General features: G+C 41.4%; 1 protein-coding gene across 1 annotated transcript; it reads right to left on the bottom strand.

Moving 5' to 3' along the window:
• Positions 1–3965: 3965 nt before the first annotated feature.
• LOC106577644 (mitochondrial fission 1 protein) lies at positions 3966–6986 on the bottom strand. The gene is made up of 5 exons (XM_014155944.3): positions 6701–6986; positions 5840–5972; positions 5578–5654; positions 5270–5375; positions 3966–5103 (listed from the first exon to the last, which is right to left on the bottom strand). Exons 1-5 carry the CDS (start codon positions 6743–6745, stop codon positions 4997–4999), a joined length of 468 nt encoding a protein of 155 aa, XP_014011419.1. The 5' UTR covers positions 6746–6986; the 3' UTR covers positions 3966–4996.
• Positions 6987–14144: the final 7158 nt, after the last annotated feature.

Raw genomic sequence — 14144 nt, 5'->3', positions numbered from 1 at the left:
GGTCGTAATGCTAGTGAGTTACCACTGCTCTGATATCCAAAAGTTCTTTCCGACTGTATGTAATAACACAAAAAAACTTTATAGGCTAATAATGTAAGTAATAACACGCACAAAAACAAAATACTGCAAAGTTGCTTAGGAACTAGAAGCAGAGCTGCCATCTCTGTCGGCACCATCTTTTCAAGATAGGAATTCTTTCTCTATCCATCTCTGTGAGCAGAAGCCTGAGGCAGCTTGATGTACATGGTGCTAGTCTATCGCAGGGCTGTACCCCCAATCTATCTCTATAATTCTGAATGCCATGCAGAGTTGGATTGGGTCCTATTTTTTCAGTCTTTGGGCATCAAACTTCCAACCTTTCAATCTCAGGGAGAAAATTAACCACAAGCCCACTGATTTGGTCATAGACAGCTCTAACACCCCTGAAGAGCTTTGTAGGTCAAATGGAGGATATTTTAGTTAATGTGTTGGGAGACAGGAAGGCAGTGGAGTTGATAAAGGACAGGGGTGATGTGCTGCCAGTGTGGGTGAGGAGTCGGGCTGCAGAGTTTTCAACCATTTTATATGGAGAGAGCTTGAGTTGATGCCGGAGAGTAATGAGTTGCAATAGTCATGTCTGGAGGAGATGAATGCACGGACAGTTTGATTTACTGTCCTCTTTTCATGTCAGATGGTCCAGCACCATCCTGAGACAATTGCTTTCATTTTTGATGGAATTCTCATTTCTGGATAAGGCTTTACATACAGGGTAAAATATTGCTGAGTTACATAACTGCGCAAAACACAGGGCCCTAATTATAAACATCTGCGGCAGATATTCAGTGTGCTGCTGTAACTCAAAACTGAGGTTTGTGATTTCACCTTCAGCCACATCCTGTCCAACTTGTGTGTCACTGACTGTCACCCTCGAAGCGCGTGCTCATTGTGGTGTCCAGCTTTGCCCATGTCCGCTGCAGCACTATCCACAGCTGTTTGGCCAGGTCGTCTGACAGGCCCTGTACCTCGCCGAAGTAGTTTGACTGAGGTTCATTTTGTGCCTGTTCTTGCTGTCCATGCGCTACTCATCGTACATGAGGTCATTCCATGGTCACTCCAGGTTCGTAAGCTTGTGGTGGCCCTCCAGCAGCTCGGCTTGCTATAACATTAACGGAGTGTCTGCCACCATCTGAGGCACTGCACAGGAAAGGAGGAGGAATATTAATACACAAATACATTGTTACTGTACAGCAGGGCTCTCCAACCCTGTTCCTGGATAGCTACCCTCCTGTAGGTTTTAATTCCAACCCTGCTCCTGGAGAGCTACCCTCCTGTAGGTTTTCACTCCAACCCTGTTCCTGGAGAGCTAACCTCCTGTGGAGATAATGGTTCCAAAGGAAATGGCGGACGTTTTACGGGCCCCTTACCAATTGCGCTTTTTTTGTGTACGTTTTTGTTCTAATCTGAACTTTTTTTTAACATAGTGTTTCCGATGAGGACTTCTACTTCAATGAGTCGGTAGCGAAATACATATTGATTATCGTGGATCAGGCCCAAATCCATGACACTTGAAGAAGGAGGAGACGTTACTATAGAGGCCGGCGAGTGCGGGATACCTGACGAGACGACATCGGAGGGGATAAATCGCCTCTACCCTCTTTTCTATTGGCAAAAGTGGAATCACTGGAGAATAAACTGGATCAGCTCCGTTCGCGACTATCCTATCAACATGATCTGAAGAACTGTAATATCAAATTTTTCTCTGAGTCGTAGCTGAACACGGACATGATAAATATACACTGAGTATACCAAACCTTAAGAACACCTGCTCTTTTCATGAATCCAGGTGAAAGCTATTATCCCTTATTGCTGTCAGTTGTTAAATCGACTTCAATCCATGTAGATAAGGGGGAGGAGACAGGTTGAATAAAGATTTTTAAGCCTTGAGACATGAATTATGTTTGTGTGCCATTGAGGGTAAATGGGAAAGAACAAAAAAATGTAAGTGCCTTTGAACTGGGTATGGTAGTAGGTGGCAATGCTGCTGGGTTTTTCACACTCAACAGTTTACCGTGTGTATCAAGAATGGTCCACCACCCAAAGGACATCCAAACAACTTGTCACAACTGTAGGAAGCATTTGAGTCAACATGGTCCAGCATCCCTGTGGAACGCTTTCAACACCTTGTAGAGTCCATGTCCTGACAAATTGAGGCTGTTCTGAGTGCAAAAACAAGGGTTACAACTCATGTTTGGAAGGGGTTCCTAATGATTTGTACACTCAGTGATGTAAACTCACACACTACACTGACACAAACCCACACACACATACATTACATAAGCACACACATATAACACACACACACCCATACCGACACCACACACATGGACAAACACACACACACACACACGCTGCTGTTTACAATTCAATAATAAAAATTTGGCATTTTCAATTACTTCTCAGTAAATTTGAAAGTAGAAACTATTTATTTAAAAAGTTCTAAAAATTGTGATTTTTTTTATTCATATCACTTCCTGAATTGACTGCCTTCAATTTAAATTTAGCCCAACTCTGCTCTTCACCGGCAGGTGCCAGTGATCTGATAACTTAATCTTATATAATGAACAATGCATCAACTAAGCTGGGTTTCCAGTCTGATATGGACAACTAAATGCCCTTCTCTGTAATTTGGTTAGAAAATGCTTATATTAGCGCTTGGTGGCAGTGGTTAATTTAACAAAACCAAATTGTGGATTACAGTCTCTCCTTGTCCATAGTTTTCCACTAATTGTTTTTTTTGACCAATCAGACCAATAATTGTGGAAAAGATAAGAATTGGGCTGCCTGTGTAAACGCAGTCAAATATAAACATTTGTAATTTGGCTGAACTATCCCTTTAATGCAATGTCCTTCTCTGAGAAGTGCCTGTCCTTTTGTCCCTGGCCTCATCACACCAACCCAAATGATAATTATTGTGCCTGATGCTTTGTCATGGTGAGTTTCAGTCATTCAGCCCGAAGAGTTAATTAGTAGCTAGCTAACATCACTGGCGGCTTCTAAAGATAAAGAATACATAACCTAGCATCCTTATTTCTTCCTGTTGTAAAAATATGGCCCCAGTGAGTGAACTGAAGGCATCTGGGGCCACACTGTGCACATTTGACACCAAACTGAATTAGGCCAGTGAACAGCCAGGCATGTTTTTTTCTTTGTCGGACTGAAACTACATTATGTGACTGGATCGTTATACTGTGTTGATAATAGAAAAACATGCAGATCAATACAGGTACTAAATATACAGTGTACAAAACATTAGGAACACATTCCTACTATTGAGTTGCACCCCCTTTTGCCCTCTGAACAACCTCAATTTGTCAGTGCATGGACTCTATGAGGTGTCAAAAGCATTACAAAGGGATGCTGGCCAATGTTAAATCCAATTCTTCCCACAGTTGTGCCAAGTTGGCTGGATGTCCTTTGGGTGGTGGACCATTCTTGATACACACGGGAAACCATTTAGTGTGAAGAACCCAGCAGCGTTGCAGTTCTTGACACACTCAAACGTTTGTGCCTGGCACCTACCATAGCCTGTTCAAAGGCACTTAAACCTTTTGTCTTGCTCACTCACACCCTGAAACATACACAATCAATGTCTCTAGGTTTAAAAATCCTTCTTTAACCTGTCTCCTCCCCCTCATCTACATGGATTGAAGTGGATTTAACAGGTGACATCAATAAGGGATCATAGCTTTCAGCTGGATTCACCTGGTCAGTCTGTCATGGAAAGAGCAGCTCTGCCAACATTGTTCACACATGACATACCATGCCCTTTATTAATTTCACCATTAAAAACACAAAGCATCGGTCCTACAGTGATACTCAAACGTGTGGATCGCTAACGCTGAAAATCTGCAAGGCTTGAGGACAAGGATGATCTTAATAGCTCCAATAGTGCCTTCCAGACACATACATTAAGAAACCATACACAATAAATCAAAATGTTTTTATTTACAATCAAAACTGGAGAAAAAAATAAAATAGCTGAAACATCTTGGTATTTTGATACATAAAACAAAATCTGTTAGTATCATGCCATTATGATAACTTGAGTAAATGGGGTTATATTATGGATAAATAATGTTATTTTTTACTTGTTGTCTTGCATATACACTGTCAATTAAAGACAAATGAAAGCCTTTTCCCGAGGGCTGTTTTACTCTCTTGCACTGTCTGGGAATTCATCTTTACCCAATCCCTAAGAAAAGATGCCCCCTGTGGACAACATGAGTGATTCACAGCACAGCTGCCTAATTCTTACCAACTACACATACACACTTACCAGCTTGGACACTACACAACACTTACCTCTAAACATAAGACACTTCCCTAAACACCAATGCTTTCTCTGTCTAAATTACTGAAGACAACAATAATTGAAGTAAAATTGCACTTATATAAAGAAATTAATTAAAGTCCAACACATGCTTAGATGCTAACTCAGTGGCTTCTCAGGGTGCATGCTAACATACTGAGGTCAGTAAGTCAAGAGATGCCATTTAGTAACGTGCTCCATCACACTTATTTATAATGTATAATATGGAAGACAAAGTAGGGGGACCAGTACGGAAAAAAAAAAAATGTATGAAATGTATGCATTCACTACTGTAAGTAGCTCTGGATAAGAGTGTCTGCTAAATGACTAACATGTAAATATGCAAAGTGCCATGTTAAACCTCTGTATGAATATACACATGTCAAATTCACTGGAAACAAAACCTGTTTAAATATGAAGACAATTTAAGTGAATCTAAGGCTATTTTCAGAAATCAATCCCCAAACATTGTTCCATGGACAATATGAGTGAAACGTTTTGGGAGATCCACGGGTGGTCTTCTCATCTTGGGGAACGGCAGCCATTTCCAATCTTAGTTTGAATTTGTTATGGGGGAGAAGTTTGAGGAGGGCATGTCAGTCTTTCTTTGAAGTGTGTTAGCAAAGCTAAAGCCCTCCCCACTCCATATTAGGACCTTGGGCCATGACCCTTGGACACAGCCAATCCGATGAGGCCTGCTAATCCAGCTACGCCCAGGCCGATTCCTCCGACGATTGCCATGCCAACCAAGCCATCTGTGTGGGGGAAAAAAGTGACTTCAAAACAAGAACATTGCCCTTATTACTTATACCTATTCAGTTTCTACCCATCCTGTCCTGCCTGATCAGAGAGGAAAGAAAATGAGAACATTACACAAATTTGACCCAGCCTTGATAGGTGTTCCTTGGCCTCCCCACTCACCTTTCTTTAGAGCCTTGTCTATTAGCTTCTCCAGCTCCATGGCCTGGTTGTTGCCCGGTTCATTCTTCAGGAGAGTGCGGATATACTTCAGAGCTTTCTCATAATCCTGTAATGATAAAAAATGTATACATATATGGAGCAATAAAGAGATAGTGAGAGATAGAGATACAATTGAGTAACAGGTGCTATGATAACTTACGCAATTAACTCCGAGATATGGGAGACGGAGTAATCTATTTCATTACAATAAGTTATCTAGTGAGCTGACTTATAACCTATGGGTAATATAGTAGTACAATGAACATCACCTTCAGTCTGTAGTTGGCCACAGCTAGGTAGAACAGGAAGTCTCTGGCATCGTCCTTTGATCCCTTGTTAACCAGCTCTATAAAACAAATTAAGCAACAGTACCGGTAACATTATTATAGGCAGGTTAAGTAGTGAAATCTCAGCATTTCATTCCAATAAGTTGGAAATCCAATCACTCATATTCATAGCCATTTAGAGAGACATTTGTAAGGATATCTTACTGACAGTCTCCTGAGTACACAAATACTGTTGGCTACCCACCTTCCAACAAAACAATTCCTTTCTTAATGTCTTCAGAATACTTGCTCCGGATCAGACACCATGCATATTCAAACTTGGTCTCCTTTGACACGCCCCCCTTCACCAACTCAGCACTGTACTTCTTCTCAAATTTCTGATGGTCAAAACAGAACAAATGCAGGTACCTTTAGGGGTTTCAGACACTGACTGACAAGGGTGATATGTTAGGCCAGGGTGTTGATAGTCTATGTTGAATTTACAGAAGGCAGTGAGAGTAAACACTCAATTGCTGTGTTACATTTCAAGACTTGCTGCATTCATGTCATAATGAAAAACTTTTTTTTTTAATGATGTTGACAGTGCAGTAGCTACAGTAATGCAGTCTCATAATGCGTCATGGTAATGCATGTTATGTAATAGCCAACTCACATGGGACAGTAGCAGACAAGCTGGTCGAACAACATCAATACAATATGATACACCTAATGTACTCAACAATTGGCTTTTAAACTTTTCATTGGATTGAAAAATCCATCAAAAGGCTTCATACATATCTGTATACTGTGTAGTTGGGCAAAATAACATTCCAGAACGCAGCTGGTGTAAGTGATGATGTGGATATCATAAGATGAATGCACCAATTTGTAAGTCGCTCTGGATAAGAGCGTCTGCTAAATGACGTAAATGTAATGTGTAAGGAATGACACAGCTCGCTACTAGCAATATGGCTAACGTTAGCTAGCATATGTTTCAGTTCTACAGCTCCACTGTTGTAAACGTTTGACGAATGTCAACTATTAACGAATGTAGCTGGGTATTTAGACACCATATTGCCTAAATATAATACAGCTATGTTCTAAATCATTACAATAATAAACTTACCAAAAGGTCTTCTGGTGCTACCAAATCGCTCACAACAGCCTCCATGTTTTCAAAAGTAACTGATGGAAACGCCCTCTTTTACCACATGACAAGCCCGATCGTTCCGGTTCCCACTGGATACCACAGCCATAAAGTCCAAATTGGCTATATCGATACAATTCATTAAAACAAAACAAATATGAATTTGTGGCTGTGGTAAAGTTAAAGTTATATAATTCCCATGTTTCCAATGAAACTCGTTTTGCTACATCAATGCGAATACAATAATAATAATAAAAATAAATAACAAAGGTTTTATGTCACTTACACATGACGCTACAAAAAAACGTTAAAATCATATGGTTTTATTTAATGAAAACAGGCAATGGAGTGTATTGAATATTTGATTCTTAGCCTGAAGAGTCCAACTAAACGTACTGTCCGTGGGCGTGGTGTAACGTTTGGCCAGAGGAAGGAATGTGTAGCCAGTCAAATATTTTCTCTTTCTTCTGAAAAAAACGTTTTTCATTTCTACGTTTTGAAGCTCCACAATGCCACTACAGAACACATTTTCCCTTTTGTACTTTAACTATTATCGTTACAACACTGTATATAGACATAATATGACATTTTAAATGTCTCTATTCCTTTGGAACTTTTGTGAGTGTACTGTTTACTGTAAAAAAATTTATTGTTTATTATCCATTTCACTTACTTTGGAAATGTAAACATGTGTTTCCCATGCCAATAAAGCCCTTTGAATTGAGAGAGCGAGACAGAGACAGACAGACATGGTTAGACTGGTTATTATAGATCATGGTTAAAGACAGGTCAATATGTTCAGTTTCACCAGTCTTACAAGTCATTTATAAGGTATGATTTAGAGGGCTACAAGGCTAGTATCTCACCATGTAACAGCAGTCAAATTCCTGTGTCCCTCAGCTATTTTTTTTAATGTATTTTTAATTTCACCTTTATTTAACCAGGTAGGCTAGTTGAGAACAAGTTCTCATTTACAACTGCGACCTGGCCAAGATAAAGCAAAGCAGTGTGACACAAACAACAACACAGAGTTACACATGGAATAAACAAACATACAATCAATAATACAATAGAAAAAGTCTATATACAGTGTGTAAAAATGCGGTAGGATAAGGGAGGACAGGCAATAAATAGGCCATAGTGCCGAAATAATTACAATATAGAAATTAAAACACTGGAGTGATAGATGTACAGAAGATGAGTGTGCAAGTAGAGATACCGGGGTGCAAAGGAGCGAAATAAATAACAGTATGGGGATGAGGTAGTTGGATGGGCTATTTACAGATGGGCTATGTACAGGTGCAGTGATCTGTGAGCTGCTCTGACAGCTGGTGCTTAAAGTTAGTGAGGGAGATATGAGTCTCCAGCTTCAGAGATGTTTGCAGATCGTTCCAGTCATTGGCAGCAGAGAACTGGAGCTATGGCTCTCTGTGTTGCTGTTCTGTTCACTCAGCGCACACTGTGCGCCCAAAAGAGGCATTTCCCACATTGCAACCTATTACACACACAAACACACACATACATTCCATGTGGAAATTAATTTTACTTCAATTAGCGTAAAATGTAAAATGTGCAGCTGATGATAGTGGAAAAGTGACGTTAGTCAGTAATAGCTAAGATATTACCTTTGATTATAGCACTCTCTGCTGTCGATATTGCGGCATCGACCGGGAACCGTCTGTAAGGGCAATATGCCATTTCCAGTGCCCTGATGCATTTTGAAACGAGTTCCCTCAGTTTAGCGTTGTCTGTGCACGAGATATGAGTAGGATGACACAGAAGAGAATAAAATCAACACAAACGTACAAACGTAATGCTTTTAGCTCTATCTACAGAGTCATATTTAGGATTGGCCTACCCTGTGTTTAAAATACCGCTGATAATAAAATATAATGGTCTCTATTGTAGTGCACTTGCCTGCCATTGGAATCAAAAAGGGTCCTCCACAAATAGTGTACTCTACTTTGGCTTGTTTTGAAAGTGGTACTCTACTTTGGCTTGTTTTGAAACTGAAAACGGAGATCATAGTATGACAACTTAGTTACGATACCGTGGTAGAAGTTGGTTTTGTTTTGCAAATGTATCATCTTACATCGGAAGGGACGAACCTACACTTGTGCAATGTTGAGCTCTATGCCATTGGTTCATGTTGACCTCTACGCCATCGGTTCGATGAAGGTGTGTGTCGTTTTGGGGGAGATTTGAAATGTGCCAGCACAGCCACAGTCTCTCAACATTAGAATAATGAAATTCCTGGTTCCACTTACTACAGTAAACACACGTTCAACGAATACATTAAAAGAAAATGAAATATTTTGTAAGGAGAGCAGTTTATCTTATTTGCTTTATTTGTCTTTGCAGTGACAAAAAGGCTTGCACACGCCGCTCGCACGCCAGTTTGGTGTTGGTGCCACAGAGTTCTCAAGCGTCTACACTGTGCAAACTACAGTATCTTCACATTTTTGCTTATAACCATAACATGATTAGCTTACACATTAGTTAAAACGGTTTGAAATATAAAAGTGTTTTCCATAACCCTGTTACCCAGATCACAAAGGACACAGTATTCTCAGAGGCCTCAACTCATCATAAACCAAACCTTGAACTGGCTCAAGCTACTGAATTTCACTCTATACCGGACTACATGACAAAGTAGCAGATGTCTGAATGTTGTCATTAGTCAAACTGAAAGTTGTATCAGTTTCCTATTAACCAACGTCTGTACTGATGCATGTATGTAATCTTGAGACTCAGAAGAATAATTTGCTATTCTTGAGAGAGAGAGAGAGAGAGAGAGAGAGAGAGAGAGAGAGAGAGAGAGAGAGAGAGAACAAACTCAACACCATGCTGAAAACAATGAACACTCATATTACGTTGTAATACTGTATGAGAGGTACTTTACCTATTATTGAGATCAGAACAGAAGACAGACCTGGAGACCTGTCTCCATTTTTTGTGATTCCTTTAAAGCTAAAGGGAAATAGACACAGGATTGGTATATCAACAGTCATTTCAATGGACTTACAATCTGACTTAAAATATTTGATAGGTGGTTCAAGGTTCAAAGTTTTTATTTACTTAATTGCGACAGCAAAAACTCTGACATCTAAAGATTCCAGTTGCAGCTTATATTCACTAGACAATGGGACACTTCCAAGAAAGACAATGCATAAGATAAACACACACACTATAGTTAGCACTTATTATTACATTTGATTAACTTGACTAACTTTCTTTTATTAACTTGACTAACTTTATTTTTGTAACTTTATTTCAAATGCTGAAATCATAGTGAATGGATGTCCAATGGCATGGAAATGAACACAGACCTCAAATCAGTTATTGATAAAACTATACAGTATTCAATACATAGACTAGGAAATAGCAGAGTGATTTCTGCACAGTGCACCTTTAAAGCCAGAATCCTATTTGAGTTACTAGAAAAACCCTATTGAACACAAGTTTTGCTGAACAGTAGGCTAGTTTGAAATGTCTTCATTGAGGCAGGATGTGAGGAAACAGTCACCAAGCCACCACTAACACTTCACATGAGTCTTTCCCAATGCTAATGCATATAGTACATATTGTACATACTGAATCACATGGAAAAGTCACATGAGAATGAATATGCAAAATCTTTGAGATTAATTCTAATAATTTCATGGATAATCAATAGTAGTCAACATATTGAAGATTAATCTGATGCTCATGTATAGTAGCCCACAGTGACTAAATTTACATCCATGATTCTATTGGATTATGTTGGTGATAATAGGGTTTATAATTGAAGAGGGTTTTGCTAAATTGATATTCCATTGACAGCTGACACACATATTCTAAAATAGTTTTGTTATTCCAAATAAAGTGTTTACATGCCTAATATTGCCTATTATTCTCCTTTCATCCCATTGGAACAAAATCCAACTCATAATTGCTTCATTTGGATTACTCTTGTCCAATAGAGGTGTTTTGCTGCGTTCAGGTGCTAGTCGGAACTAGGAAACTCTGAAATGTCCAACATGCTAACTGGTTGAATGCGGCACGTGTATAACTACAAGCATTTGTATGGAGTGTTATATTCCAAATGAGTGTTCATTATGACTGATATTACGGTTACATTTCAAGACCCTCAGTAGCTAGATTTCCATCCAATTGGAGACAGATTTGCATTTGAATATTAAAAAACATGTCCTGACGAAAAGGACTCTTAGCCAATGCATCATAACCATCATATTGTTTGAAGGTACTGCAGCCTGCTCATTGATTGATGGCTCCCTAAAACCTGAAATAAGGCTCTCATAGGATTGCCTCTGAAAATTCAAAGGCTGATCTGGCATTTCGGGCAAATGCCAGATGGGCTGGTCCATTTTTAGTCTAGTGGGAATAATGTCCATTGTGACTAATGCAGATACACCTGAATGATGAGACAGAGTCCTGGCAGAAGGACATAATTATAAACTATTATCAAAGCTCAACACAAAACTGATATTCTAAAATAAAAACTATTGTAGGCCTAAAAAGCTGAATATTTCTGGTTAGTTGTATTACTCAAAATGTGATTGTAATGGATGTGTTTAAAAACTCTGATTTTAAAAGACTCCAACAGACTGGTCATTTGACAAGTATTTGAAAATATTTGAGTTATGCTTGGACTTTGCACTTTTGGGACTATTCCATTGATTACATTATGCAAGGCAACTCAATAAAGCACAACTCAAGTATTCAAAATAATTTGACAAATTTTGACCCAGGTCTGCATACCGAAACAGTGTCTCAAATAAGACGTATACTGTATACTCTAGGTCTAGTGCAGCCTATACTAATTTAATCACTATATTGTCCAATCATAGATATCAAAGGTAGGCCTACCCTGTGATGTGAATCGTTTATTTTAAAAGTATTAAATGAGAGATAATAGCTGTACAAAGAGTTGAAAGTTAAGTCAAGAGGATCCTACCTGCTGTAATCCTTTGGTTCTATTTAGTAGTCAAATACCTACGTAGGGCTATTAAAACTGAACACGGTTCATGTAAGGAATTTATTACTTTCAGTTTCAGTAATAAGAGACCAATCATTGTTGTAAGGCTAAAAATCAGACACATGATTAGTGAGGTAGCCGATAGTTAAAGATAGATATGATAATTAGTCAATGATAGTAGACAAGCTATACAAACACAGTGATAGTGTAAATAAACCTGCTGCCTGATAATACACAAAGTGTTAGTAAAAAAAGTACTCTGATAAGACGCAGTGTGATGAGTTACAATAATACAGTCAATTTGAAGAAAGTGCTATTCCTCTGGCATAGAAAATACGACTGTGATCTAGAAGGAAGAACAAAAGCCTGTCAGTCAGAAAGTGCATATTCTAGACCTACATCATATCAAACAAGCAAAATGTAAGATAAATAGAGGCCAGGTCAATAAAGTGCAAGATTATTCTGTGGGGATTAGTTTCATTTTGACTCTCTGTAACGGCTGTCTTTAGAGAGAGTGGACCAAAATGCAGCGGAGTTAGTGTTCATCTGTCACGTCCTGACCAGTATAAGGTTAATTGGTATTGTAGTTTGGTCAGGACGTGGCAGAGGGTATTCGTTTTATGTGGTTCGGGGTGGTGTGTTTTGTTGAAGGGGCATTTGGTTTAAGTATTCCGGGGTTTTTGGGCACTGTTTGGTTTTCAGGTATTCTATGATTTGTCTAGTATGTCTGTTTCTATGTTTGGTTAATTGGGGTTGGGGTTGGGACTCTCAGTTGAAGGCAGGTGTTGTCTATCTGCCTTTGATTGAGAGTCCCATATATGAGGGTGTGTTTGTGTTTGTTATTGGTGGGTGATTGTTCTTTGTTGAGCCTTATGCTTTGCCAGACTGTTTGTTGTTGTTGTTGTTGTTGTTGTTGTTGTTGTTGTTGTTGTTGTTGTTGTTGTTGTTGTTGTTGTTGTTGTTGTTGTTCGTTCGTTCTAGTGTTTTGTTATTTTGGTATTCATTTTGAAAATAAATAAACGTCAAGATGAGCCTGCACTTACCTGCTGCGTTTTGGTCCATTTCTACCGACGACAACCGTGACAGAATCACCCACCACTCCAGGACCAAGCAGCAGAGGAAGGAGCAGAGGGACTTCGAGTTGGACTGGCGGGAGAAGTGGACCTGGGAGGAAGTGCTGGACGGGGCCGGACCTTGGCACCAGGCTGGGGATTATCGCCGCCCGCAGTGGGAAATTGAGGTAGCCAAGGCAGAGAGGCGGAGGTACGAGGCCATGGAAGCGCTGAGGGTGAAGCACGAGAGGCACCCCCAATAAAAAAAATTTTGGGGGCACACGGGTAGTTTGGCTAGGCATAGGAAGAGCCGGAAGCCAGCTACCCGTGGTTATATGGAGGAGCGTATGGGGTGGAGAGCGCCATGTTTCGCTGAGGAGCGCACCATCTCACCCATACGCACGCACAGTCCGGTGCGCGTTGTTCCAGCCCCTCGCAGGTGCCGTGCTAGAGCGGGCATCCAGCCTGGTAGGAGGATGCCTGCGCAGCGCATCTGGTCGCCGGTACGCCTCCGAGGACCAGGCTACCCAACTCCCGCTCTACGCACGGCTACCATCAGGCCCCTGCACAGCCCAGTCTGCCCTGTACCAGCACCCCGCTCGTACAGGGCTACTAGTTCCATCCAGCCAAGACGGGTTGTGCAGGAGGTAAGATCAAGACCGACTGTGCGCCTCCATAGCCCTGGGTTTCCAGCTCCTGTCTCTCGTGCGGACCCGGAGGTGCGTCAACCCAGTCCGACTCGTCCTGTTCCCGCTCCCCGCACTAGGCTGGAGGTGCGTGTTCAAAATCCGGTAAGCCCAGTACCAGCACCACGCACCAGGCTTCAAGTGCGTAAACCTAGCCTCACCAGTCAACAGTCGTCATCAGAGCTGCCCGCCAGTCAACTGTCGTCATCAGAGCTGCCCGCCAGTCAACAGTCGTCATCAGAGCTGCCCGCCAGTCAACAGTCGTCATCAGAGCTGCCCGCCAGTCAACAGTCGTCATCAGAGCTGCCCGCCAGTCAACAGTCGTCATCAGAGCTGCCCGCCAGTCAACAGTCGCCGGAGCTGCCGGAGTGGCCAGACTGCGCCGAACTGCCGGAGTGGCCAGACTGCGCCGAACTGCCGGAGTGGCCAGACTGCGCCGAACTGCCGGAGTGGCCAGACTGCGCCGAACTGCCGGAGTGGCCAGACTGCGCCGAACTGCCGCAGTGGCCAGACTGCGCCGAATTGCCGCAGTGGCCAGACTGCCCCGAGTTGCCAGACTGTCCCGACTGTCCCGAGTTGCCAGACTGTCCCGAGTTGCCAGACTGCCCCGACTGTCCCGAGTTGCCAGACTGCCCCGACTGTCCCGAGTTGCCAGACTGCCCCGACTGTCCCGAGTTGCCAGACTGCCCCGACTGTCCCGAGTTGCC

This window comes from Salmo salar, chromosome 18, assembly GCF_965601325.2.
Source record: "Salmo salar chromosome 18, fSalSal1, whole genome shotgun sequence".
NCBI lineage: Eukaryota > Metazoa > Chordata > Actinopteri > Salmoniformes > Salmonidae > Salmo > Salmo salar.
The sequence above is the reverse complement of the archived record's forward strand: the minus strand, read 5'-3'. Positions and strand labels throughout refer to the sequence as shown.